Source organism: Accipiter gentilis, chromosome Z, assembly GCF_929443795.1.
Source record: "Accipiter gentilis chromosome Z, bAccGen1.1, whole genome shotgun sequence".
NCBI classification, from domain to species: Eukaryota; Metazoa; Chordata; class Aves; order Accipitriformes; family Accipitridae; genus Astur; species Astur gentilis.
The window spans coordinates 38,172,071-38,198,205 of record NC_064919.1 but is presented as its reverse complement, the minus strand read 5'-3'; the positions used below and the strand labels follow the sequence as shown (position 1 = coordinate 38,198,205).

Here is a 26,135-nt window from a genome sequence, read left to right as displayed (position 1 = left end):
CTAACTGTATGTACTATGGCATTATTGACACCAAACAGATTTGAAACCTTATTGTGGTCAGAGCTATCCAAATATATAAACGGATAGCTGACAAAGGTTTATTTACTCATAAGCCAGAAAGACTGGTTTTAGCACAATACTGGATAAAAGGTAGCAAAGAAATGGCAACCACTGGTAGTAGGACCTGATAGTAATACTACTTGATTACGTAGACTGGAATGTGCAGAAAATGTATTCTTTAAAAGCGTTGCTAGGTATCTTAATGAGATGTGATAGAACACATATGAATATCAATACTACTGTAAATGAAAATAGATGTCTACAGCAATAGGGCACAAATCCAAACAGGTATTTCCTCTGACAGCCTCAGAAGAACAGAACGCAAAGCACAGAGCCGTGTCCCTACATTGTCACTGTTAAGTACTGATACAGTGTTCAGCATGTTAATGATTTTAAAAATGTGTAAAAGAGTCAGGTGTCATAGAACTAGAATAATTCGTAGGAGACTGCAGCCTTATGAATACATTAATTGTAGAGGCTATGATGCCTCTACTACACAATACCTAAGTTTTCAAACAATAGAAGCCTGAATGGTAGGCTTTTGAGTTCAAATTCAGCTTCTAAAAAATAGAATGTCTGTAATTATAAAAGCTTGAGGAACATACAGCTTAATTTGGGTAACGGCGATTTTTTTCAGACCACAAATACATTTAGTGGGAACCTATTGTCGTCACTCATTTGAAATTTCAGAGTAAGCAATCTAAGCACTGTTTCAAGTGTTTGGCCTTCTTCCCAGGAACATCCTTTCAATGGAATGGTGCCCTCTGGATCAACATGTTTGCTGGATGTTTGCATCTAAAGGTCAAGTTTGAAATGTTTGACAGTGTTTGAAATTTAGTCATAATTATCATTCTGAGTTAACAAGATAAAAGTCATTCTTCTTACAATCCAAGTATTTGTCAGTCTGTGAGCACAATGCCTCATCCAAAACATGAAATTCAAGTAGTAACCCCATCACTAGTCTGGCTGTGTTGCTTTCAACAGAGCTGGCTGAAAGTTTTTGGACACAGATCTCATGACAAAAAATGTTGTTCAGGACTGAACAAAAAAATCACAAATTAGATTTGAATAACACAGAGTATTTCAACTTTTACTATTTCTTTCCAAAGAAGGGAGAAAAAATGGAGCAGAGGTAAAAGTAATTTGGGATACAAAAAAGGCAAAACATGTTCAAAGCAAAAAAACCTGAAGTCCTTCAAACGACACCTCAGGTTAAATGTAGGTATCATTTATATTAACTCTAATGAAAATAAAAGAAGTAAGAAACACTCTGAAATGTAATGTTTTATTTTGAATGTTATGCTCCAGTGGCTGAAATAAAATGAAAAATATTTCTAAAACCATTTTATGCCTTGTAGTTCCACAATTACATGCACTTTCAAGTTTTGATGACTGAACTGAAAAAGACAGAGCTGCTTTTAATACTGTAGGCACTAAGTTATAGAGCTAGTAACAGTACCAGAAGAAGCAGACATCAGGGCCCTGACTTCGGCCAATACCAATGAATTTACAAAGTGCTAAAACAAAATAGAAAAATTACTTTTGCCATGGACAAAATCCAGTACTGCATTTTAAAGTATTGTGGGCATTCCTATTACTAAAATGCAAAATGTTCAGAAATACCTTCCTTATTCTGCTGGTTTTGGCTGGGGTAGAGTTAATTTTCTTCACAGTAGCTAGTATGGGGCTATGCTTTGGGTTTGTGCTGAAAACAGTATTGATAACACAGGGATGTTTTATGTTACTGCTGAGCAGCGCTTACACACAGTCCAGGACCGTTCTGCCTCTCACCCCATGCCACCAGCGAGTAGGCTGGGGGTGCACAAGAAGTTGGGAGGGGACACAGCTGGGACTGCTGACCCCAACTGACCACAGGGATATTCCAGACCATATGATGCCATGCTCAGCAATAAAACTAGAGGGGGGGAGGTTGGCAGGGAGGCCTCTGCTTGGGGACTGGCTGGGCATCAGTCAGTTGGTGGTGAGCAATTGTTGTCATTTGTATCACTTGTCTTTTCTTGGGGTTTAATTCTTTCTCTTTGTTATTTTCTTTTTTATTACTACTACTACACCTACTACTACTACTACTACTAATCATCATCATCATCATCATCATCATCAATTAGTAAACTGTTTTTATCTCAACCCACAAGTTTTCTCACTTTTACCCTCCTTATTCTTTCCCCCCATTCCACTGGGAGGGGAGGGAATGAGCGGCTGTGTGCTGCTTAGTTGCTGGCTGGGGTTAAACCATGACACTTACTGATAAGGGCTATCTTCAGTTGGATAAAACTTACTTGCTGGGATCTACAGAAAGAGAATTACCAAACCTCCCTCTGCCTGTTGATGTTGAGTACTAAACTGAAAACTGTCTGATGGTCTCTAGTTTTCTGCAGGGAAAAGAAGCCCCCTAACCTTCTTTTGGCCTCTAAAATGGCAGGTTCAGCTACATTAGCAGTATCGTTCCATACAACAACATGAGTACTATCAGCTGCTGTCTACTATCCTTCTTGCCCCCCAGTTTATTCCCAAAGAACTATGCACATTGCAAGTTTCATACCTATTCTGCAGAAGAAGCAGTCAGCAATAGTAGGCATTTTCAACGATAATCTCTCTCTCTATATATATATATCTCACCAATAATGTTTTTATACTTGGCATTCCGTGACAGGAATTGATTATGTTTGACCTTTTTAAGTGTAACATACAAAACATAATACCTGCATTTCATTTAGATTAAATTAGATTTCTGATTCCAGAAATGTCCAAGTGCATCAAATGCAATTAATGCTTTATGACTTTTCCCCTATTAAACAAAGTCAACCTCGTATGTGAAAGCCACATCCAACAGCAGCTACTGGATATAAATCAGCCAACTACTAGCCGTGAACTAGTTTCATGTCTTGTCCTTGGTTATTAATTTCACATGTAGAGAAAAAGAAACTGACTTCAGTAAGCAGCTGCTCTTGCTTAGTCGTCTCTGCATTAGGTAAGAGAAGGAATTTCTTCTTTAAATACATGTATGTTCACCGCAGCTTCCTGTGGCTTATTAACACAGCTGGAACTGCTCCAAGGTTAAATCCACAAGAAAAAAAACCAATGAACAATTGCTCCCTTGTTATGATTAAGGTATTCCTAGTGAACTCCACAGTCTCAACACACAGCTTCAAATTAAAACACTTAGTATCTGAAAAGTGTTGGCTAGAAAGGAGTAATATCCTCTCACTGACAATTTAAGATCCTGTTATTCATCTATAAAGAAAGCTCTGTTTTAAAACAAAAAACCACTGAATGAATACATGTCAAACGTAAATTATTCAAATTACTTCACTATGTAGATAAGTATTTCTTAAGTTAATTCAGAAGAAAATACATGCGATATCAATTAAGAGAGTAAAGCTTTACCATTGTGCCCTACAAGAACCACATAAAGGACTACATTTTCTTATCAAACAGGTAAATACCCAAATGAAATACATGCTGCTTCAGAAAAGTAGAACTTTTGCCAAAGTCATAGCAGTGGTTTATTACTACTACCATTACTGCTACCTATAGAGATGGGTATTTCATTCTACACAATATGATAAATTTTCTTTAAAATTTTCTGGTTTCTTAATGAACATCCTCATCAAATCATCAAACTATTTATTCTTTCAAAGTAGGCAGACATTTACAGCTTCTCTGTTGAAAAGCTGTGGTTCAGCTCACAAGGATGTTACACAAAACACATTACCAACTTGTGCTGGTTTCGGCTGGGATACAGTTCTTCTTAATAGCTGGTACAGTGTTTTGGATTTAGTGTGAGAATAATGTTGATAACACACTCCTATTTTAGTTGTTGCTAAGTGGCACTTAGGAGAAGTTAAAGATTTTTTAGTTTGCCATGCTCTGCCAGAGAGCAGGGGCACAAGAAGCTGGGAGGGAGCATGGCCAGGACAGCTGACCCAAACTAGCCAAAGGGATATTACATACCATAGGGCATCATGCTCAGTATATAAACTGGGGGAGTTGGCCAGAAGGGTGGGATTGCTGCTCAGGCATCGGTCAGTGGGTGGTGAGCAACTGCATTGTGCATCACTTGTCTTTTTTTGGGTCTAATTCCTCTGGGTTTGTTATATTCCTTTTCATTACAATTGTTACTACTGTTGCTATATTTAAATTATTATTATTGCTATTATTATTATATTATATTTGATTTTAGTTATTAAACTGTTCTTATCTCAACCTTTGAGTTTTACTTTTTTCCCAATTCTCCTCCCTATCCCACTGGGAGAGGGGAGGAGTGAGCAAGAGGCTGCATGGTGCTTAGTTGCTGGCTGGTGTTAAACCACAACACAGCTAAAGTATCCAAACAAATTTGTCAGCTTTATCTACTTATTCATGGCTTGCTGCCCGTGCCATAAATCCACTACCTATATTAAAAGGCTGTCAGCATTGCCCACAGGAACAAAAACTCCACATAACAAAACCAAAATCAGATTAAGAAATATGCAAACATACAAACATTGCTCTTTCTTACAGTGACCATACACCATGCAAGTATGGGTTGAATATGTCTGCATTTGTAATATTGCATTCTAAAAGGCTAGAGAATGGTTATTATTTTTTCCCTTTACAGTGATCCAACAAAACAGAGTTAATATTCTGAAAGTCTTAATCACACAGATTACTGACTTAGGACATCTGAATTTCTTTTCCTCTAAACTTCCTCAGTTTCACAACACATTCAAACCTAGTTTGTCAAGCCATTAGCTATGTGCTTATTCTGAATCCCTTCCCTCCTATTTGCTCCAAAATCTACTTGCTAATTTTCAATGCTGTTAGAAGAGAAAGAGACCCTTCTGCATACCACCAGTTTAATACATTGATATCACCTGGATATCACCTCTACACATTCCTGAGCTATTTCACAGCTCTTCTGCTTTGGGAACGGTAATGTTCTGCCCAACAGATTTTTTTTCCTAGATTATAAGGCAATGACCATCATAAATACAGAAAAAAAGTTCCCATAATGTATTCTTTGATGAAAAGGGATAGAGCATCACCCAGATATTCTTTCTACTACTGATCAAGAGCAGAGTCTACCTGAATTTCCAGTCCATATGAAATCAATGTTCCATAAAAACTAAATACATATGTTCCATTTCCAACACTTGGAAACACAAGCTGAAAGAACTGAAAAGAGCATATGTTTGTATAGCACAGTTCAAAAAAAAAAAAAAAAGCATTTCCATTTTAAAGCATTTTGAGGGAGGATATTATATTCTCAGGAATCTAGGGATACTATGCAACTTGTACTATCTATCCATCAGTAAAAATTGCCACATTTGACCATGATGAAAAACAGTAAAATAGAACACATTCACCGTGCCTACTGCATTCCCTGTCATATAGGTAAAATAATGAAGCACACTATTACTGTTGAATGCATATTAGATATAATTTCAACAATATTGAAACCATTCGTGAACATAATGAATGATGGATCTATTTTTATTTAATTAGTATATATACAATGGATATTGTTAAAGCATGTACTATGAATAAAACTAATATTTATGATTGGAATTTTCTCCTAAAGTTTCTACACCAAGCTTTATAAACAACAATATAAAACACTGATGAAATACAGGTAAGCCTGAAATGGATAGAAAACATGCAGAAAAACTTATGACAATTTGAATCGTGAACTTTCGGGAAAAAAAACTTTAGCCTTCAGAAGGTGCCATGCAGTGATACACTCCTGATAGCATGACCTTTGTTTGAATTATTGATGATGCACAAACCTAGCAAGCCATTGCAATAGAAACATAACTTAATGCCCATGTACATCTGGCTTTTGATTCAAACATAAGTATTTTATATTTGAACCAGCAAATCAATGGGCCTGTGAGCATAAATTATAGTACTTAACTGGACTTGAATAATAATCTAACAAATGATTTTACTTAGCAGCCCAGATGCTTTTCTTCATAAGCAGTAGAAAAAAGCTTTCCACAGAGTTGACACTTTAATTAGTACAAGCTGCTCTGAATAGAGTCCCAGAGACTGACAATTTCCAGGAAAAAAAAGCCTCGTCAGTGAATCAGTAGTCCTTAAACATGGCAGCAATCAAAACAACACAGTTAACAAACAGGAATCCTACATGCAAACAGAAAATTCTAGAAATATTTTTTTTTTTCTTTTTAAAGTGAGAGATATTCACAGTGATGATAACTATACCTATGCGTATGCATATATATACAGATGCACATACACACTGATGCAAGACGTTAGAAGAAATAATGGGATAAACCTGTGAACTTCAGCTGCATTTTAGGCAAACATAACTCAAATTTCATTCACCTGTTTTGCTAGTTTATGATTTATGTACATCTTAGAAAAACTAACGTTTCCAGAAAAAGAATATATATCAATATCTAATAAGTGTGCGATTTTATGTTTCAGAATAGATTATTAAGCTTACTTTTCTCCCTTTAAACAAACTGCTGCACTTTAATCCTTAGAGTGGGGAAAAGGTCTAAAAACGGGTAGGGCATATCAATGTATGCCATACCTACATGAACAAATTCTGAATGTGTGATTGTACAGCTTTAGGCCCTTAGTTTTTGCACCTTATGAACAGTCCACAGATGTCTAATATGATATTACAGGGATGGAACGGCAGAACTGCTGGATGATACTAATTTTCTTCTAAAACACAGCCCACATGGAAAACACTTCTCTCAAGATGAATACACAGATGGGACAGTAGGTGAATTTTCCCCACTGTCCACTCCTGGCCTTTGCTGACAAATGGTGTAGGGATCCCCTGAGCTACAGGCTGCATCCATACTGCCATCTTTAACAGACACCAAAGCATGTATTCTCTGAATTTGGGTATTCCTTCTTAACTTGCTTCAGAGTTTGGGTCCATAACATGTAATGGCAAATGGCTCCAGAGTGTAATTGGGTACAACAGTACTTTTTTCTCTTTTTATGAAGAGTGCATAGGGGGTATTCTAACTCAAATATAAATCTCTGTTCATCCATTCAAAGCCATCTATGCCTTCCCAGATCTCTGTCAGCTATCTCAATGACAAACTGAGAAGCTCTAGCACATTTAGGAACTCCTCAAGCAGAAGCCAACCACACCTTTTTGACATCCATAAGATGCCTTCTGCATCCCTTACCTTGTTCTACTACAAACTTTCTGACAAAAGTCATTATAGCCAAAGGGCACATGTACCATGGTTTAACAAAAGACCAGCATTATGATTTTTCTATGCTTCTCTGTTCTTTCCTAGTCAGTCCTAACAGTCACTTTACTCAGCTGATCAGTGAGCTGGCATTTTCAGAGAACTGTCCGCTATCATTCTCCAGTCTCTTTCCTGAGAGGTAGCAAAGCCCATGGTTTCACTCATATAAGCTAAAGACTCTTTTTTTTTTTTTTTTTTTTTTTTTCCTTAATATGCATTACTTTATATTTGGAAATACTTAACTTCACCTGCTCTTTCACTGCCTTTTCAGTATCATGACATTCATCTACAATTCTTCTCGTCAGCTTTATACTGAACTATCCAGAATGCTTGAAACCATAAGAAAGCATACTCAGGCCACCACTATTCAAAATACTTTATGAAGCAAGGCAGCTCAAACTCAAGGACTCCTCCTTCTAATGCAAAAGCTGACAAATAATTCCCACATCTTGTTTTTTAACTTTTAAGCAACATATGAAAAAAATTTCTTAAAAATTTAACAGAAAAAATTTAAAGCAACAATACACTGCAATATGGCCACTGAGTACAGCCAGTACAGTTTTAAAACCTTTTCATTGCCCTTTATTTTTTTTTTTTATTTTTTTTTTTTTTGTAAAGTCAACATCATCAAGTGGAAAACCTGTCCATAAAAATATGCGTGAACAGGAAAAGACAAAGATGCAAAAGAAAACTGCATGCTGGAAAATGAAAAGAAAAAAGCTATAAATTGAAAAAGGAAAGAGTCACAACTTCCTTTCCTCCACATTTGACTTTCTTTTGCACCTGTAATCTAGCAACAGAAAAAATTTTGTTAGATTGTGTATAATTGATGTTGAAGAGGGCCTAAGTCATTCTGTTCAGAAGAAAATTTGAAAAATCATAGCATATGGAGTAAGATTCAAGAAAGATTTTCTTCCCTTCATATTTTCTCATACTATTAATATGAAAGAAAAAAAAATGTTATCTTTTTAAGCAATAACTCAATCTTCTAAGAAATTGAACTAGTTTGATCCATTACTCTAACTTCCTCATGGCATGATTTGCATAAACAATTCTTCCAGATGTTTGTTTTACATGGCATAGAAGAGTAATAATAATCTTGATCCACATTTATAAGTTTAACTTTTGGACAGAAGTAGAAAAGTCTATTTTTAGGACTTCTACAGTAAGGACTTTCAGTCCCTAAATTACATGGGTAACTTATAAGAGTGCCTTATGAAAGCTTCATGGAACTCTGCTGTATACAATCAACTAAGATGTGACTTTTAAAAGGAGACACCTCACTGCTTTGGCAACAAAACTGAATGGGGCTTTCCAAAGTAAAGTGGAAGCTTGTTACTTAAAAAGCCAGAAAGAGGTTTCAAGCTGAGCGCCAGCCACTTCAGAACAGCTTTCACCACATACACGCATAAATAAATTAATCTTGAGGATATGCTTTTCACTGATGCATTGGAGAGACATAACAGATACACAGTTTACTTTGAATGAGTATCACATGCCTCAGATTAAGAGTTGGTGCCCATCTCCTACCACAACACTCTGTTTCTGTATGTTGACAAAACCCTTGTTACTCTACAGACAAGATGGGGAGATGATGACAGTGAGCACTGCGGTACACCACAGGAAGTATTTTTAACAACTCAAACTTGCTTTCTGTATTTTCCAACTTGTTCTACAATTACATTTGCTTTACAGGTGGGCAATGTGACAATGTTGTTTTGCAGCCTTTCAGGTTGTATTTGTAGCTTTCTCTACCAACACCTTCTGGGGATCATATTTTTTGCTGGGGCAAAAATGAACAGGGAAAGCTGTGTGAACTAGCCATTTCCAGTCTCCATGATATCTAAGCATATGGCACTTTTGATCTTGGGATTAGCTGTAGTGAAACATGAAGGAGAATTTACTCTTTACAAAGAAAAGTTTTTGTCATTGTCCATTACTTTCTTATATACATACACAACATAAAAAAGACCATTACAATAGAACATCTTTTAACACATTGTGCTAGATGGAGAAAAGCAGGGCTTGAATTCTGCTTTTCTTTGATAGAATGAATCCTAACCTAGAAGCTAAGGAAAGACTGCTATTAATGGATCATCACAAAGACTAGAAAATATGTAAACTCAAGCATACATTTGTCTTTTAATTATTTACCTTTGTGACCAGACACACCACTACTCCAGAATGGCAACTACAGTTGTATAAAGTGTTACAAGATGGTATGTGTGCACATGGTATGAAGGCTCTATCTATGCCTTTGACTAATTGTCTCTACCTTTCTGTGTACATATATATGTATTTTTCTTTTTTTCCATTCTTTTGATCCTTATTTAGCCCATCTTTCATAGTCCTTTTCCAAACCTGCTTTACTTAAATAAACTTATTTGAAAAAAAAAAAAAAAATTACCTTTTTGTGTCTGGTCAATAAACCCCTAAAATAGAAGATGGGTCAGATTAGATGGGCAAGGGTGATGTGCTTAAGAAGCTAAGGGAAGAATGTAGGGAGTGACTGATCACAGCTGTTGCAAAGAAAGCTGAATTTACCTCAACACAAAAGGGACTGAAGGGTTTGTTTTAGATAAGTGCCTGTATCAGTTCAGTGGATTAACTGCTTTTGTAAATGTTTTTCCCTGAGTTAATCAAAAGAGTGTGAATGGCTTCTTGAGTTAGCCAGCCCAGCAAGGGGTAAGTGCATATGTCGCTCAGCCCAACAGAGAGTATAAAAACTGAACAACTGATGAAATGAACTCTGAACAGAGTAATGGGCTTGAGCTGACTTTAACTCACATTTTCCTTTCCAGCACCTGGGGATGCCCAGCATCATGACAGTGAGCAAATAAAGGTCAGTGATGGGAATCAGATTTGTGCTGCAACCCAGTTGTATATTGCAATGGCTATACTGTGTTTGCATTGTGATTTCAGTGCATTATTTTATCATTATTTTATCATTATTTTACCCTGCTAAATCAAAATCCCATGTAATATCAAATATCTTCAAATAAGTAACTTTGTTTTAAACATTAAACCCTCCTGATGTAGAATATCTAATAGAGCCTGGTCAGAGAGTACTGGATTCTGATACTCTTGCATTTCACTGCTCCTCACAGAGGACATTCTTTCAAAGGATGGAAGCAAAAGTAATACTGATCTATACAGTATCCATACAGAATTAACCTTTTCTAAAATACATTTTTTCCCCTATTGTTTTCAGTTTGAGTCAAGTTCTGTTCAGTTGCTGGAAACTAACCTCATGTCAGAGCATATGGCAGCTCTTGAACCTGTCAGGAAGCAAGTAAGACCACTATGAACATCTTGGATATGAAGCGGCTATCTGTGTTTAATAGTGATACACAAAAGCCTGAAAGGTGGAGGCATTCTTGAAAGCGGGAAATTCTCTGTGAAGTTCTTTAAAGAGAAAAATTACTCTTCAGATGTGTTGAAAAATAAATGTTCCATTGTAGAAATGGGTATTGGGGGAAAATTATTATCAGGCCTATGTATTTCCTTCTAGAACAGTTTTTGAGAAATTGAACACCTGGTATACGGGAACAAATATCTTAGATGATTCAACAGCCTGATGAATATTGGATGATTCATATCTGGTATTTGTCCATTCAAAAATCTGTAAGGAATAAATGGCATAGATTTACTGTGACAAGTATTTTAAAACAGTTATCTTTCACAGAAAGAGATGAACAAGTTAATTTTCCAGCCCCATATAAATACTTTGTGCAAAACTTTTTAGAGACTTGCAAACTGAGGCTTCTGCAACAATGTGACTTTAAAGGGAAAAGTAAGAATCACAGACTCTAGACTGAATTCAAAGGGAGGTACCTTTGCCAAAAAGGCAAGTGAAATTTTAGTTTGCCAAGGATACCAGAGTAGTACAAGAAATTGTAATTTGAATACTTACTAGCATTAAGAAACACAAATTGACCTCATTTTATGACGATGACCTTTTCTAATAATTTGTTACAGCGTTGCTATTGTATAGTTTCTTGCCGTTGCCAACTGTTCAAATTACTTTTTTTTTTTAAATGTAAACACTATTTTAAACATACTTTTATAAAAATAAAGTACAAAAAGGCTTGGTTGATTTAAAAATATTTTAAATGTCTGGAATACATTAAAAAACCCAAACATTTTATTTTAAAATATATTGAAAACATCTTCATCATTTAATGTCAAAGGCCCTAGCCCAAGGAAACACGAAAGCACAGTGCACAGAACAGCATGTTTATGAAAATGCTGACATAAGGGTAGGCTTTAGACTGCCAGGGGAGCTACATACAGTATACATACTTTAAAAGTTCCCCTAGTTTTCAAGATCAGTTTTGAAGTATTCTCTGCTTTCTATGTCGAAATTTTACATAATTTCCATAACTTTAAAAAAATTGTGCTGACCTTAAAACTCGCGCATATATGTCATTTCAAGATGATTAAATGTTTTGTCAGTTGTCAAAAAAAGCAGAAAATACTTATTGCACTCCTATTTTAATGCAAGTGCTACATTTTTAAAACAGTCTCTTGTCTCTTATTCTGCTTCTGAGAAAATCTGGCTCTCCCCATAAGAAATGTGATGAATAGATCCTATCCTGCAACATAAGATGGTCCAATTAGTTGTCAGAACTGCTTCTACTGCTGTGAAGTGTGTGTTCACTTTAAGATGTTTTAAAGTACTGTAAGCCTACAACTCTGTACACTTAGGTCAAAATATATTAGCATCACAGAGTAACATACATACTAGAGGTAATTAAGAATTATGTCACTCCATCCAAATGGTGAAAGTATTCACCCAGGTGCTTATCTCTCTTCTTGCCTTCCTGATATTTGGGTTTTAACTCTCGCACTCATAAAATGTGCAGCTGCTAAAGTTGTCCCCCATGTTCTGTACATCTATGCACATTGCAATGCCTTTGAATTCACCTCTTGTCTCATTCCATCAAATCATTTTTTTTTCTGAATATGCTTCTAAGCCTCATGTAACACCTCTCCTTACCGATTTGATCTAATTATATCACCCATGCTTCTCCCAGTCTTACAAAGATTCCAGTCTTTATACCTCATTAAGCTGATTTTCCTATCATTTAATTTCTGATGCCTTCTTCCCCTTGTCTTGGTACCATCCTCTGTGCAACAAACTGATGTAAAATCACGCATGAGACCATGTATTTTTCACTCAAACACACATTTTTTTAGGCCTAGTTTTACTTCTATAACAAAATATGAGGAAAACCAGACTGTCCTTCTTTCTTTTCTAATTTATTTTACTATACCCATGCTATGGAAATGACAGTGTGGTAGAAACATAAAATTGTTCCTTCACAAACAGTGCTTCAGCACAGTAATACATTTCATCATTTTCTGCAATCTGTGTGATTTCTGTAAAACACTGCTCATGTTTTCATGAGATAATCAAGCTAAAATTGATATGAAAGTGATTATTTTACTGTTGTTGAGACCACACTTAAAGAAAATAGTCAGAGTTCTTTTTCCTTTTTGAAAGCATGATGTAATCTTCATTCTTTTTTTGTGTGAGACATGGGGCAGCTAAGGGGATTGAAAGAAGTATTAGTCTGCTTGTTGTTTGTTTGTTGTTTTTTAGAATAATCTATTACTCTATGGCCAAAGTTTTGAAGTTAGTGACCTTTAAGTTTTTCATGTGAAGAAATTATACTTTGTCTCACTAGGAAAGAGATGCACTATAAGAAAATGACTGATGGTGGGACTGCTTATAGCAGACACCAGTAGCATACCTTCCAGAAAAGTAAATTAAATAGCTGTTTGTTTATACAGAAAACACTGTCTAGATGTGGATGGCTACCTTCACTAGTATCTTTCTGATAAATGAGAACAAAGGCAAAGCTATCTTCCATCATGCCTCTTTTCAGCTAAAATTATTTTATTTAAAATTACTACTGTTATCTCCAGATATCCATCCTGTATTCCATCTTCATTAGTGTAAATAAGTATATATTAGTTTGTGCTGTATTAGCACATGTGATGAAAGTGGTTATCCTGTCTAAGTCAGAGTCAGTGCTAACTGATCAGTGGCTGAACTTGTACCTGCAAATGCTGAGCTTCTTCAAGATCATATCTCAATGTTCTTGCAAACTGTTTCCAACTCAAAAATTCTTTGAATTTGTTGGGGTGGTCCTCAGGAAGCTTGAACTCCATGAAAACAAAATGAAAAGGCTGAGAAGGTCTTTCTTCTTCCAGGAATCCATTACCCAAACTCCCTTTGCAAAGTCTGCAAGATGCAAGGTAATTGAGAAGTAGAGGAGGCTCCTGTATCTCACATGTGCAGCACTAGACATTGACTAGTCCCTGCTTAAGCAAGCTGAGTTAACAATGACTAACTTGATGAGAAACTCATGTTTTATTCAGGATAGGGTACCATCATCCTGAGAATGTAAAACCTTCAGTATGGACTCAAAACAGAAATACAAAAGAACTTGTTATTTAAGTTTCACAAAGGGGACCTATGAGATGGATTCAAACAGAAAATCTGTCTCAAACAGAAAATCTGCCCAAAAGCATTTAAATGAAGGCCCTGACCCTCTGTTCCTTCATGCTTCTATCTGTGGAGCAGTTTTCCTTGTATTTTGACAACAGTTGCAGCTGTATGGATCATCTGCAGTTCTGTCCGCAAATATGGAGCTCCTTTTGTTTCCATCTCAGTTAAAGAACCCATGTATCACTGCCTACCCGTCCCATTCTTCAAAATCCAGAGAAAAATATGCATTCACTACATGGTCTATCTAATTCCATTATGCCGATAGGTTTTTTCCATTATATAGCTATGGGACACAGAAACTGATGCATTAGTCACAAGGAGCTACCTGGTCTCTCTTACTTTTAAAAAAACTTCCAATAAAAAACAGTGGAATTTATCAGTGCAAAATACTGTACAAGGTTGACTACTCTATTCAAATATAATTTTGCAAACGTTTCTTTGGAAAGGATAAAAATACTCTACACTAGCATATCTACTAAAAGCTAAACACAAGACTAATATTAGAGAAATGCCTGGCTAGCTAGAGAACAGGTATACCTTACCTTACAACCATATATTTTGGTTGTCTTTAATTTGTAATGTTTGGCACTAAATTGTATTGTTAATTTTTTAAATTTAATTGTATGCATGATATGTGAAACGAAGAGCGATTCTTTATACAAACTAATACAGATTATATATCAGTATTATAGTATATAGAGTAACTGATTATCAATGCACAATTATTTACAGTTGCCAACCCGCACAATTTTATTATGAATGTACACAAGACTTCATCTAAATATTTTTCACATAAAAACAACCTATAAAAGGTACGTACTGAAGCTGTAAAATCCAGGAGACAATGAAAGATATTTTTAAGAGCTAACAGCTGCTTGGGTCTGATTCAGTTTTTCAACACTTTGGGTGAATAAAATAAGTCACATAAGTCACTGTTCAGTGCAGTGAGAGGGTCACTAAATCACTCATTCGTTTATCTCTTGCAGTCTGATTAGCTAAAATTGTAAATTTTCTTCTGGTAAATGAATTTTTGCCAGCAGAGACTTTAGCTTAGTTAAACCACACCCACTTTTGTCCTCTGCTTTGTGTCTCACCACCCTCCCCTAGCCTTGACATGAGCATCTCTTGTGTACCATGGCAGTATTGCTCTGATGTTTCACTGATCTTTCACTTTTGAATCTGGCAAACATAGCTGAAGGATTTATACATGAAGTTAGAAAGCACACACTATTCACAAGACAAACACAAATTATTGTTATAATTAGCTTGCAATTTCCTTTTGTGTTCTTTAACACAAAGCAAATATGCACTGTATAATATTACAGGTTCTTCTGTCCTTACTTGGGAATGCCTTTTTCTGATGGACAGGAGTTTTGCCTGTGGAAGAAACTGAAGTTCCAGCTCAAAGCACAAATATTCTAAATACTATTCAGTGTAATGTTAAAATTCTTTACATATAGCAAGTCTCCCTACTTCTTAAATCCCTTTAAGGCAGAATTTTAAATACCTCAGGTAAGTTGAGACTAAAAACAGAAAACAATATAAAATAAATACTAAAATTTACCTAGAGATGAAGTAGTATAAACTGTAGAAAATGACAAAGTTATATTACATTTTCACAGAAGGGATATGGTTACACATGAAAAACCAAAGAACTGTGCATGGTATTGTGGCATATTACAGGACCACTTACTGAGGTCAAGAACTAAATTCAGCAATCGAGCATGTAGTTGACTCTGCAGGGATCTAAACATATGTTGAGAACAATCACAGCATGTCACCTAAATGAGAAAGAGCACAACCGAATGCATCTGAACAGGACTGTGCAACAAGAGTTAGACACAGGTCTGAATGGATGTAATAGTTATTATAATGTAAGAAAAAAAAATTGCTGACCTCAGAGATATTTCAACATAACCACAGTATCTGAAAAAGTTGATTTCTTTACTAACTGAGGAATGATTGCACCTTTAATACTATCATAATTATCCTATATTTATTTTTAACTTGTAACTATTATACAAATAAATAATATTAAAGACAACCATAAATACCAACACTGTCAACAAATACACAAAATTATCCTGTACATCAAATGAGTAACATGGCAGACTGTTTTATTCTCAAAAATCTTTATTCCTTGAACCAGAGCATCCACAGGCTAACGCAAGTTCAATACAGGTGTCATAGATTTTCTCAGCTCTATCTAAAATTTACTCACAGATTGCATTGTAAACTTCTGAAACTGCATATTAACATGAAAATTAAGCTTCCAGTCTTCCTAAACACATTCAAAGGCCCTACTGTTTCCTAAAACAGATTGTTAACACATACTTAGTAAGAAAGCAGTAAGTGACTTCTGTTAGTATAATCTGAAACACAAAACAGAAAAGATTTTTTTTTCCTTCACTTTCAGCTCTCTAAATGGATTGGCTAACTACGTCAAAGTAAAATAAAATAAAATAAAATAAAGGAAGGAATTGCCTGAAGCAGTAAGTTCTTGATCAATTGTTTAAGGAAAAAAAGACTTGGTTTTTAAGTACGGTAAGTAGTTAGTAATTAAAAGTAAGCTCAATGATTATGGAATTGCCATCAAGAGTCCATTCAGAGAGATTTATTCTGTGTTACCCTACTACTGTTGAGATTAATTAAGCTTTAAACACTCATAATAAAACACTGGAAAATAAAACAATCTAATGTGTTGTAACCTAGTTATTTTGTGTCTGAGTTACAACACAGCTTGAAAACAAAGGTTGGGCTGTCTTGGCATGAAAAACTAGCTCTCTGGTCTCACTGGAGTGTTGCCATTTAGTCCAACTCAGTACAATAAGAGGCAAGGTAAGATGGGACTGCATCTTAAGTTGGAATCAAGAATCTTAATAATTTTTAAACCTGAATTTAATATATCTACAAGAGGAATAAAGTTGAGGCTTCCAATAGCAGACGTCTGGATTTGATGACTGAGCACTTGTATGGTAGTCCTACGCTCTTCTGCTTTCCTGAGAAACTACACCACGAATGCATAACTAATTTTATGTTTTATGGCACATGAGGTAGACTAAATTCTATTTATTTATTTTGGTTTGGCTTTTTACATTTATTGGCATTCACATCTAATTAGGTTCTGCTTTGCTGTACTTACAGACATGTAACTCTCCAGCAAAAGCAAATTTTATTCTGCAGACTGTAGAAATCAAAATTTCCCTGATGACTTAAAAAAATCTTGTGTATTAAAGGTATTATTATATGGATATCACTTTCTAGGGAACTTTCACATTTCTACACTTCTACATAGTTCAAATTATACTAAATAAAACATCCTAGCAATGTCACAGGAGAAATCAATGTTCAGAAGCCACATGTGAACATTGTAGTCACTCAGGCATTTGCAGCTACTGGATACACATCTGAGATACAGTATTTTTAACAAAAACAAAAGTTCATTAAGTGAAATTGAGTGAGATCTCTATGGCTAGCTTTTTCACAAAAGCACTTAAAAGATGCTCATGCTTTCACTGTACGAGGTGTTCCTTTATATACAGGTCAGTGAATTTATTATCATGATTGTGCTGTAAAAGAGCATGTTGTATGAATGCAAAATTGTATGTATTGTAAAAGTTATATGAATGTCTTAGATTAGGTTACACATTGGAAATCTCCATAGAAGTCTTTCACAGATTAAATGGTGAACTGAATTCAGTTCTCTGAATGTCAGCTATCTTACTAACAAAAATTATCTTTCCTTTACACAAAGGATATGTTTAGAGTATCGTCTGTTCAGGCCAGTTTTTGTATTTTGGGGTAAAACCTCAAAGCTTACAATGCTCTTGCCGTTTTTGCAAATTTTGTGTCGCAGCAAGCTTGGAGATATGTTGGAGAACATTTTTGGCCTAGGAAGTTTAACAGACTGCAGCTATGCCTTCACTGGGAGAAACTTGCTGTGGTTGATTCTCCTCATCCAGTCTGTCCATCCAGCTGCTCGTGCTACTACTCTAAATTCCCCATGGCACCCAGGACAGTAATATTCACACAAAAGAAACAAATTTAATTACACTAGTGATGAATATCAGAAAAAAATGCTGGTCACAGTGGTCAGCTAGAGGGCTAGGTGTACGTCTCCAGGCATGGGCGACTTCAGTCAAAAGAATTTTAAAATGGCAACCTCAAATAGTATTTCTTTACTTACAACATAACACTTGTCACCAATATCCAGCCTGACTTTGTGCAATGCTAAAACGTTCCAAAAAACAGACGTGTGCACACACCTTATAAAACTAAACTTTCTAATCTCCACTGATTTCATTCTCTAAGCATGCCTCCTTCATTTCCCTCTGCAAGACTGACAGGACTATCAGCTCCCCTCCTGTCCCTGCTCTGCTATATATAGGGCAGGACCTATACATAGATTCTATACTCCATCCTTTGTAGAAGTAATTCTGGCCCACCTCCTACTTTCAGCCTTACCTGTCTTGTGGAGAAAACTGTTCGCAAAAATGCATGTCAAAGTTAGGACATACTGTAAATGACAGGCCTCAGGACTGACGGATTCCCTTTTGCCTTGACTGATCAGAATCTCCCTCGCTCCCTGCAAGTGTCAGCAACCCAACAATGTACACTATTGATTTGTAACTGCCTTAAGTGCATTTCTTCCACAACTGTGCCTCAACAAAAGAGAAAAAGTGAACAAACCCCCTTCTAGTCAATATAAACAACAGAGGATCTTGTTAGTATCTTCTAGAAAAACAGACACATGCTGCAGGATCCAGTTCTGACAGTGGGGACAGCCTAGAAGAGAGGAGAGTGACTTCCTCCTGCTTCTTTATCCCAGTTTTTAACTGGGACACGCTCAACGGTGCCCGCTAAAACCACAGTGGCAGCACCTCTTCTCTTCTTTGCCTTCCTCTGGAGAAACGCGGTGCAGGGTCCAGTAATCCTGTCCTGTCTAGCCACACCAAGTGTTAGATAGTGGCAGATGACTAACCCTGCCTACAGGGCTTGTGTCACAAGGGCTCCTGTTCTGCAGCACAAAGGTGCTTGAACTAGCTTTAAATTAGCAATATCAAGTGCCCGCAGGACTTCAGCCACAGCAGCACACAGCTCAGCACGAAAGAATTCACCCTGCTTCCCAGCAAACCGTTACCGCTCCCCTAGCTAGTTAGGCTAAGGGCAGCTACACAAGACTACAACAGGGCGATCTTCTGGATAAGAGGAGGGACACCAGATGGATACAGATGAGGAAGCACAGGGAAACAGACTTTGTTAAGTTTACTTCCGCAGTGCTCCTGCCTGTGTTCCGTGCAAATTCTTTGGCTGCTTCTTCATCAGTAACAGGCCCTAAGCATTCAGCTTCAGTATTTCCAGCATTAACCTTCACTGGACAATGATAGCCTGCCCAATGCCCTATTTCTGTCATATCTCTTAATGCACAGGGCTGGGGCTGGACTAAACCTTTATCCCTGGGGACAAGTTTTGGAGGAAAAGGCCAAGTCCAAGTATTAAAGATCTACACCTTTCACATTAGAAAAGCAAAGTAAATAAACCTATCTTTGGCGTTTTGCTAAGTTCGATGGAAGACGTGTTCTTTCACTTCGTTTAGTTTTGTAGTCTTTATTGTGTAGATGTTTCACTCCTTACCAGTCATGATTTGTATCCACGCTACTTAGAACCTTTGCAACAGAATGAAGACCTGATGGCACCTCAATTTTCCACTATTGTTTTTACATTTGCAACACTAGCTTTTACCAAAGTTAGAAATTGATAATATACTATATTTGTACCATCCCCCTAAAACGATCTGAGGAGAGTTTTTAAGGGAGCTCTGTTTAGAGATTGCAATATCAGCATTTTATAAGAAAACACTTTCTAGTAAACAGTTTACATGGAAGGGCGTTTTTGGGAAACAATGTTCTAATAGCCGATGTTTTAACTGAAGATGGTATCTGAAAATACAGGATCAAATGATACAGTATCAGGTTTTAAAAATAATAATTTTTAATTTTTTTTTAAGGAAACCCTGCTCTTTTGTGATATCATAAGATAAAAAATATTGTTTGAAAACAGCACTTAATTACCTTCTGTCCAGGAGATCACAACCAGAACATTGTACTTACACTCCTTTGAGATTAGTGAAATGTTGGAAACCCTGTCTTTCATAAAGAATCAGAAAAGCTCCATTTACTATTCCTGAAACATCCTATTACTTGGGAATTTCAACCAGGACTAAGAGTATAAGCAAATGGTATGAGCTTTAAAGGAAACAGGTTTGTGCAGAACAATATAGGAGTGTCAGCTGAAGATGCAGTTAAAAAAAAGAAGCCTCGCCCTGCTGCAGTAAGAAGACAGTAATGAAACAATCAGCTGAGGTCACTCTATGTTAGGCAAAAGCTGTCTTCAAAATTATTCATAATTCTGACATATTAGGTCAAATGAAACTCTATACATGCCGAGAAAATTCCTGACCTTCCTTTGACAGAGGCATATTTTTTTAACTGAGTGCAGTAAAAGGCTTACAGTAACTGAATCTGGAAATACTACTTTTTTTTTTTTTTTTTTTTCCCCCCCATTTTGTTGCAGTCAGTGTTACTAGGATATTTTACTAGCTATCATAAATCTTTCAAAACATCAGCTATGGTCACAACATTTTACAAAGCACGTGTTGTACACCTGCGGACTTTTGACAAGGGATGAAAGAAGATACTACCTGAAGAATCAGATACCATAAGACAAGGGATAATACAAGGAATCAGGTGCTTAGTGTCTGACATCTGGAATGGTCTATCTTCAATAAAGACTTAGAAAAAAAACAACTACCAGCAGGAACTGCAATTAATATTCACTATAGGATAGTATTACTAAAGCAACAGCTTTCAAATAGTAGAATAGAAGATTTTTTGTCTCCAAATTATTTTCAAATTCTACATGTTCTTTAAGGAGAAATTTACTTGGAGCTTTACAACTTACAGTGATATGACAGCATGCCAACGTGTCAGATTTTCTTAAAAGTCACGTCAAAGGGCACTAGAAATGCAGACAATGTAATAGGGTGAACGGAAAGGAAGAACATGCTGGGTTCCATTTGTGATTCTCTCACTTCTTAATTCATTGATCTTGTGCAGGTCATTCAGTCTGCCAGTATTTCCAGCTGTAGCAATTATGTTCATTCCTACACCTTTTGAAAACCATTTTGAGACGATACTGCTGTGAGAACAACATTATGCATCACTGAACACTTCCAGGGCATCAGAAGCTCTCAAGCACTCTGCTAGAACCTACCGGTCAATCTAACCTACAGCTTTGATGCAAATAGTGAGCTCCATGGAAGCTACAAACAAAGTTTTACAGCTAGTTAAGTAAACAATCACAATTACCACTAAACACAAACGCCTGTTTCTGCTAAGACTTGCTGAGTCATTTTGCTGGCACAAGGAAAGACTGGAAAAGCAGGCAGAGGGATGCTAAACAAAGGCAGTGAGCAGCCTCCAAGCAGGGCAGTCCCAGAAAGGACATGGCCTCCCTTAGAAACAGCCGTTCCCTCACTTCCTGCAGATTAATGAGGCTCCAAACTGATGCCAACACAAGCCAAGCCTAATTTCACAATCTGCCTGTGCCTGTAACATTTCACACTAAGAACTCTCTGTTACAGTGTTTCCACAGAAGTCATTAGCTAGCAACAAACAACAGATGTAATCTAAAAGAAGTAGGTCTCAGAGACTCAAAATCTTAATTGCTGCAGTGGAAATGTTGACAAAGGAAGGGAAATGCAAATGTACATACACTCGCTTCAAGAAATAGTCTTCCTGTGTTTATTTGTTAGACTAATCCTTGAAGAGAGTGAGACAATATCTGTTGATTTCCATCTGCTGGTACTATGGTTTGTGCAATAACCCACTAACAAGTTTCCCTATGAACCATTGCTCCTTTCAGTTACTGAAATGTGATAATACCAGAAAATGCATGCACAAAAACAATACAGCATCTACTAGCCCCTAGTTTACATTTCGTGCTGATCCTTTTAGTACAGACTTAATTTTCTGAAAATTGACAACTGAATTATTTCTTAATTTTTCAGAAATTCATTGAGACATCTACACTCATAATTTACCTGTCTACAGCACAAGAAAAAGAACAACACACCAAACTACCACAAATTTAAAAGATAGTTCCCTCTGACTAAGCTAACAAAACCTGTTTGGAAGACAGAAATACCATGATACCCAAACCCAGTTGTCTTCTGGCGGAAAAGAATCTTGGACAATTACAGAGCTAAACCATTTTTTTTCATTAGCTAAAGTAAATTTAATTTGTATATAAACATCTTCATATTGTTCCACCCCTAGACAAGCCCTCTGTTTTAATCATAATATGTTCCTAATGATCATACAGTAAAGCAAGGTCTGATATCTCTCTTTAAGCTACAGAAGAGCTGTGAGAAGCAGTGGCCGAGCAACAGGGTCTCACTTCCATGCAGGATTGGGGATGGCGAGCATACACATGAGCAGAACAGCAGGGGAAAAAAAATAAAGAGTGCTGCAGCCAATCAACCAGAGGAAGCTCAAGAACACTTGGGTCTGGTCGATTTTGAGCCTAAAACAATTGCCTTGTGGTTCTCCACCCAGACCAGAAAGAATTTGACAGGGGCTGTGACAATTGGCAATGCTGAAATCAGCTTGGATGAAATCAGTTGAGCTGGGCTGACTGACACCATATGAGAGTCTAGCTTACTATTTTACAGAAACATGAGATTAGTCAAGGAAGGCATTCATTTGAGTTACTCTGGATTTACAATGTGAAGTAAGAAAGTAGCCCCACAACTCCCTAGGCTACAGTAGAGCTTTCTGAACACTTCTAGCAATAGTATAATACTTAATGTAACTCTGAAAAGCATAAAATAAAGACATTCTGCTTTTTAAACTTCAACACACTTTGGGAAATTGAATAAAATTCCAGAACTAATTCTTCTATTTCTGCCTACTTTTCAAAACTCTCAAATATGAAGTGTTAATACATTTTGTGCTTGATCACCAAGATAGCCAGAACTTTTTTTCCTGATTAAGAATGTAAAAATCTGACAAACATTCCAAAATATGTTTTCTATCATCATGGAAATAAAATTCTTGCATTTGTCCACCTTAAATGCTTTTGTGAAGGAACATTTAGAAGATTGGCACCATGTATTTTGTTTCAAAATAAAGAATGAAATTATATCTTTCTAGGGAGTTTTGACACATGTTTTTGATTTTGAGTAAACATTTTTTTCAGGTTAAGAGTTCTTGGTTAATGTTACCTTTATACCATTAAATCTTCATATAAATCAGTCTGTTATTTTAAGAGACAATGAAAAAGTACTAATTGAAGAGTGCATAAGCTCTGTACTTTGAGTAGAACAAGACCAGAAGCACAGAGAAATTTATTGTTTGCCACCTAAGTACATGAACACTTTGTCTGCATAACAGAATACTGGCAACAGTACTTAACTCCATCTGGCTTAAGTGGGTACTCACATCCAGTCTGAAAACTGTGAGTCTTGGCATTTAATGAATAAACAATAAATCCAGTATTTGTCTGTTTAGTATCCATCACTGGGAAGAACTATGATCCAACATGACAACCCTCTCCAATAATGAGGTCCATCCTGTAAATGTTCTTTTCTCATGACTTTCATTTCTGGATTGTGTAATGTGCTACAAAGATCACCTTGACTGCCTCATGTACATGTACAGTTATGTTAACATTTCACAGAGAATTGCCTTTATGGTAGACAAAAGTCTGTATTGTGGTGTATTCTTTTGGGGGTTTATTGGGGGAAGGAGAGGCAAGCTCTGGACAGCTGGGAATTGTACAGTTGGTACTACATTAGCATTTCTCATCTACTTTCTTTGGCAAATTCTGTAATTTACAGCATGTTAAAGGTCCCTGGAATGTGCTGTCTCCTTTTGCTTATAAACATGTTGCATGAAGATCTATAGTAAAATCAAACACCTCATCCTTACCTTTCAATGAACTTTTACTCATGATCTAATCTAAGACTAAAAATCACCATTTGGGTTTTCCTAGGGAAATCAAAAGTAAAAGAAAAGACGCCAAAATGAAACCACCATCTACCTACATGTACTTTCAACAATTTTGCATATAAAACTTCAATCCTAAAAATATTGACTTAATACATCCATGCCAGTAAGACAATTTAAAAATTCCCTTCAAGAGAAATGCACAGAAATGGACGAAGTTCTCCCCAGTTTTTGAACACTCTTCCTTAGATCAGCTCATGGATGATGGTGGGCAAGAGCTTCAGAAAGACATTATCTTCTTTACATTGAGCATGGACCCACAGTACTGTAAATGTGCATGGAAGAAATGATACACTGAATTTATGGAACAGCACTATATTCATCCGGAAAACTAATGTTTAAATTCATATAACTGATGGAACAACAGGAAAAGAATGACCTTAGCTTTTGCTGCACAGTTGTAGCTATATGGAAAGAACTACACATATGAACTACGTTTCAATTCCTGAAGAAAACTCTAAACAATATGCATAGTGAGAAAGTCCACAACAGCCATTCCACAAAATGCCAGATTAGACAGCCAAGGTCTCTACTTCATTTTGCTTATCACTATAATAAGACTGCAAACTCTTTACTTCCTGTGCACTGACGATGAATGTACTGCCTCGTTTTCAAGTTTCATCCAAGCTTCTTCACCATAGAAATGTGAGGGTCTGATACTTGAATCAGTTCATTCTTATCTCATTTACAATTCCATGGACAAATTCAGAGATAAATAGTCATTCTATTACCTCCAAGGCTGAATGAAAGAGGAAACATTTTTCAAGGAAAATCCTTGAATACATTCACTTCATCTGTGAAATCCAGACAGCAGCCTATCCTGATTTAGGTATACTGGAAGTACTCCAGGTTTGACCTTCAGCTTAGATCAACATAAGATGCTGAAGGCTTCTTGTCACATCGCTTCCTCTTTCAGCTAGAAGGAAACATTTTTCCACTTACAAGCCAAAAATAAACGCCTCTGAGCACCAAACACTCACACAAAATTCACCCAAGACTGAGACACTGATTGGTGGAAGAACACTATGAATTCTTAACCACTAACTGCTGTAAGAGCTACTCCATTCTTCATTTAGAATGATTCTTTATTGATATCCATCCCACAGACATGCTCACATAGACTTGGGATCATACAGCAGTAAAAGAAAGAAGACTACCAAGGAGTGAGGTAATACAGTTCACATAAGAATTCTTCTCAAACCTTTACCACTGAAATTAAACAGGAAAAAAAATGAATCTACTTCTCTACCTAAGAGGGAGCACAAGCATGACAGCAGCTAATAGTCCATTACTGCCATGCTAATCTTATTGAAACAATTTGGGTTCTGAATACCTGTATTTATTACATATAGAACTCTTAAAACATCTATTAGCCAAATGAAATTCTAGGGTAAAAACATGCCATGACATCCTTCATTTAGTGTCATGGCATGTTTTAACCCAGAATTACAACTGAACAATTGCTACCTTTTGCTACTTTTTCTACCAGATCTTTACACTGAAAAACTGTCTACCCAAAAGGGTGTGAACTAAATTAATGACTGCTGATAGAAAAACTCAGTGCAGCTAGTACTCAGCTTAATTGAAGACATCAGAAGATGCCTTGCACAATAGTTCACATCCTGTATTCTTCTGAAGTTACATAGTTCATAAACACTGTATCACTTTACTATATTATATTATATTCTTATGGAAACTTCTTATAAACATCATAGACATAATTCTTACCAAAGATAAATCCACTGCATAAAAAAAGAGTCTTAAACACATTTTTTTAGCTTCGTGTTCTGAATTAAGAATATTGAAACAATTTTGCATTAAACTGTCAGTGAGATTAAAGAGAAAAAAGTTTTTAAAGTTTGCTTTATGAATGAGATGGAAATATTGTACTTAAACATATTATTTTGCTAGAAGCATACAGAAATCTAACAAAGTATTATTGGCATTTGAGATGTAGTTTGCATTTTAGCTAGTTACAGGTATCCATCACTGATGCTGTTGTCATCTTTTAGCTTCACATCTCTATTTATGTAACACTTATTTTATGAAGTGGTTTACACACACAGACTCTTACTTTTATTTACTTACCAACAGTATCACATGGTTCGTCTTTATGTACACAGAAATCCTTCCTAGAATTGGGGGGGAAAAGAACAATGTTAAGCAAGCCAAGCTGTCAGACTGGTAACGACCGTGTGACCTATTTACAAATATTTTGTATGGCTCAATGAATAAATACAGAACAGCAGTATC

General features: G+C 36.3%; 1 protein-coding gene across 2 annotated transcripts in view; it reads right to left on the bottom strand.

Annotated features, from left to right (window-relative positions):
* ADAMTS19 (ADAM metallopeptidase with thrombospondin type 1 motif 19) overlaps positions 1 to 26,135 on the bottom strand; it is a 149,100-nt gene that overhangs the window by 71,442 nt on the left and 51,523 nt on the right. For both annotated transcript variants that reach the window (XM_049796456.1, XM_049796455.1), the window contains exon 7: positions 25,971 to 26,014. In XM_049796456.1, coding sequence (XP_049652413.1) covers positions 25,971 to 26,014 — 44 coding nt within the window. The remainder of the gene's footprint in view (positions 1 to 25,970; positions 26,015 to 26,135) is intronic.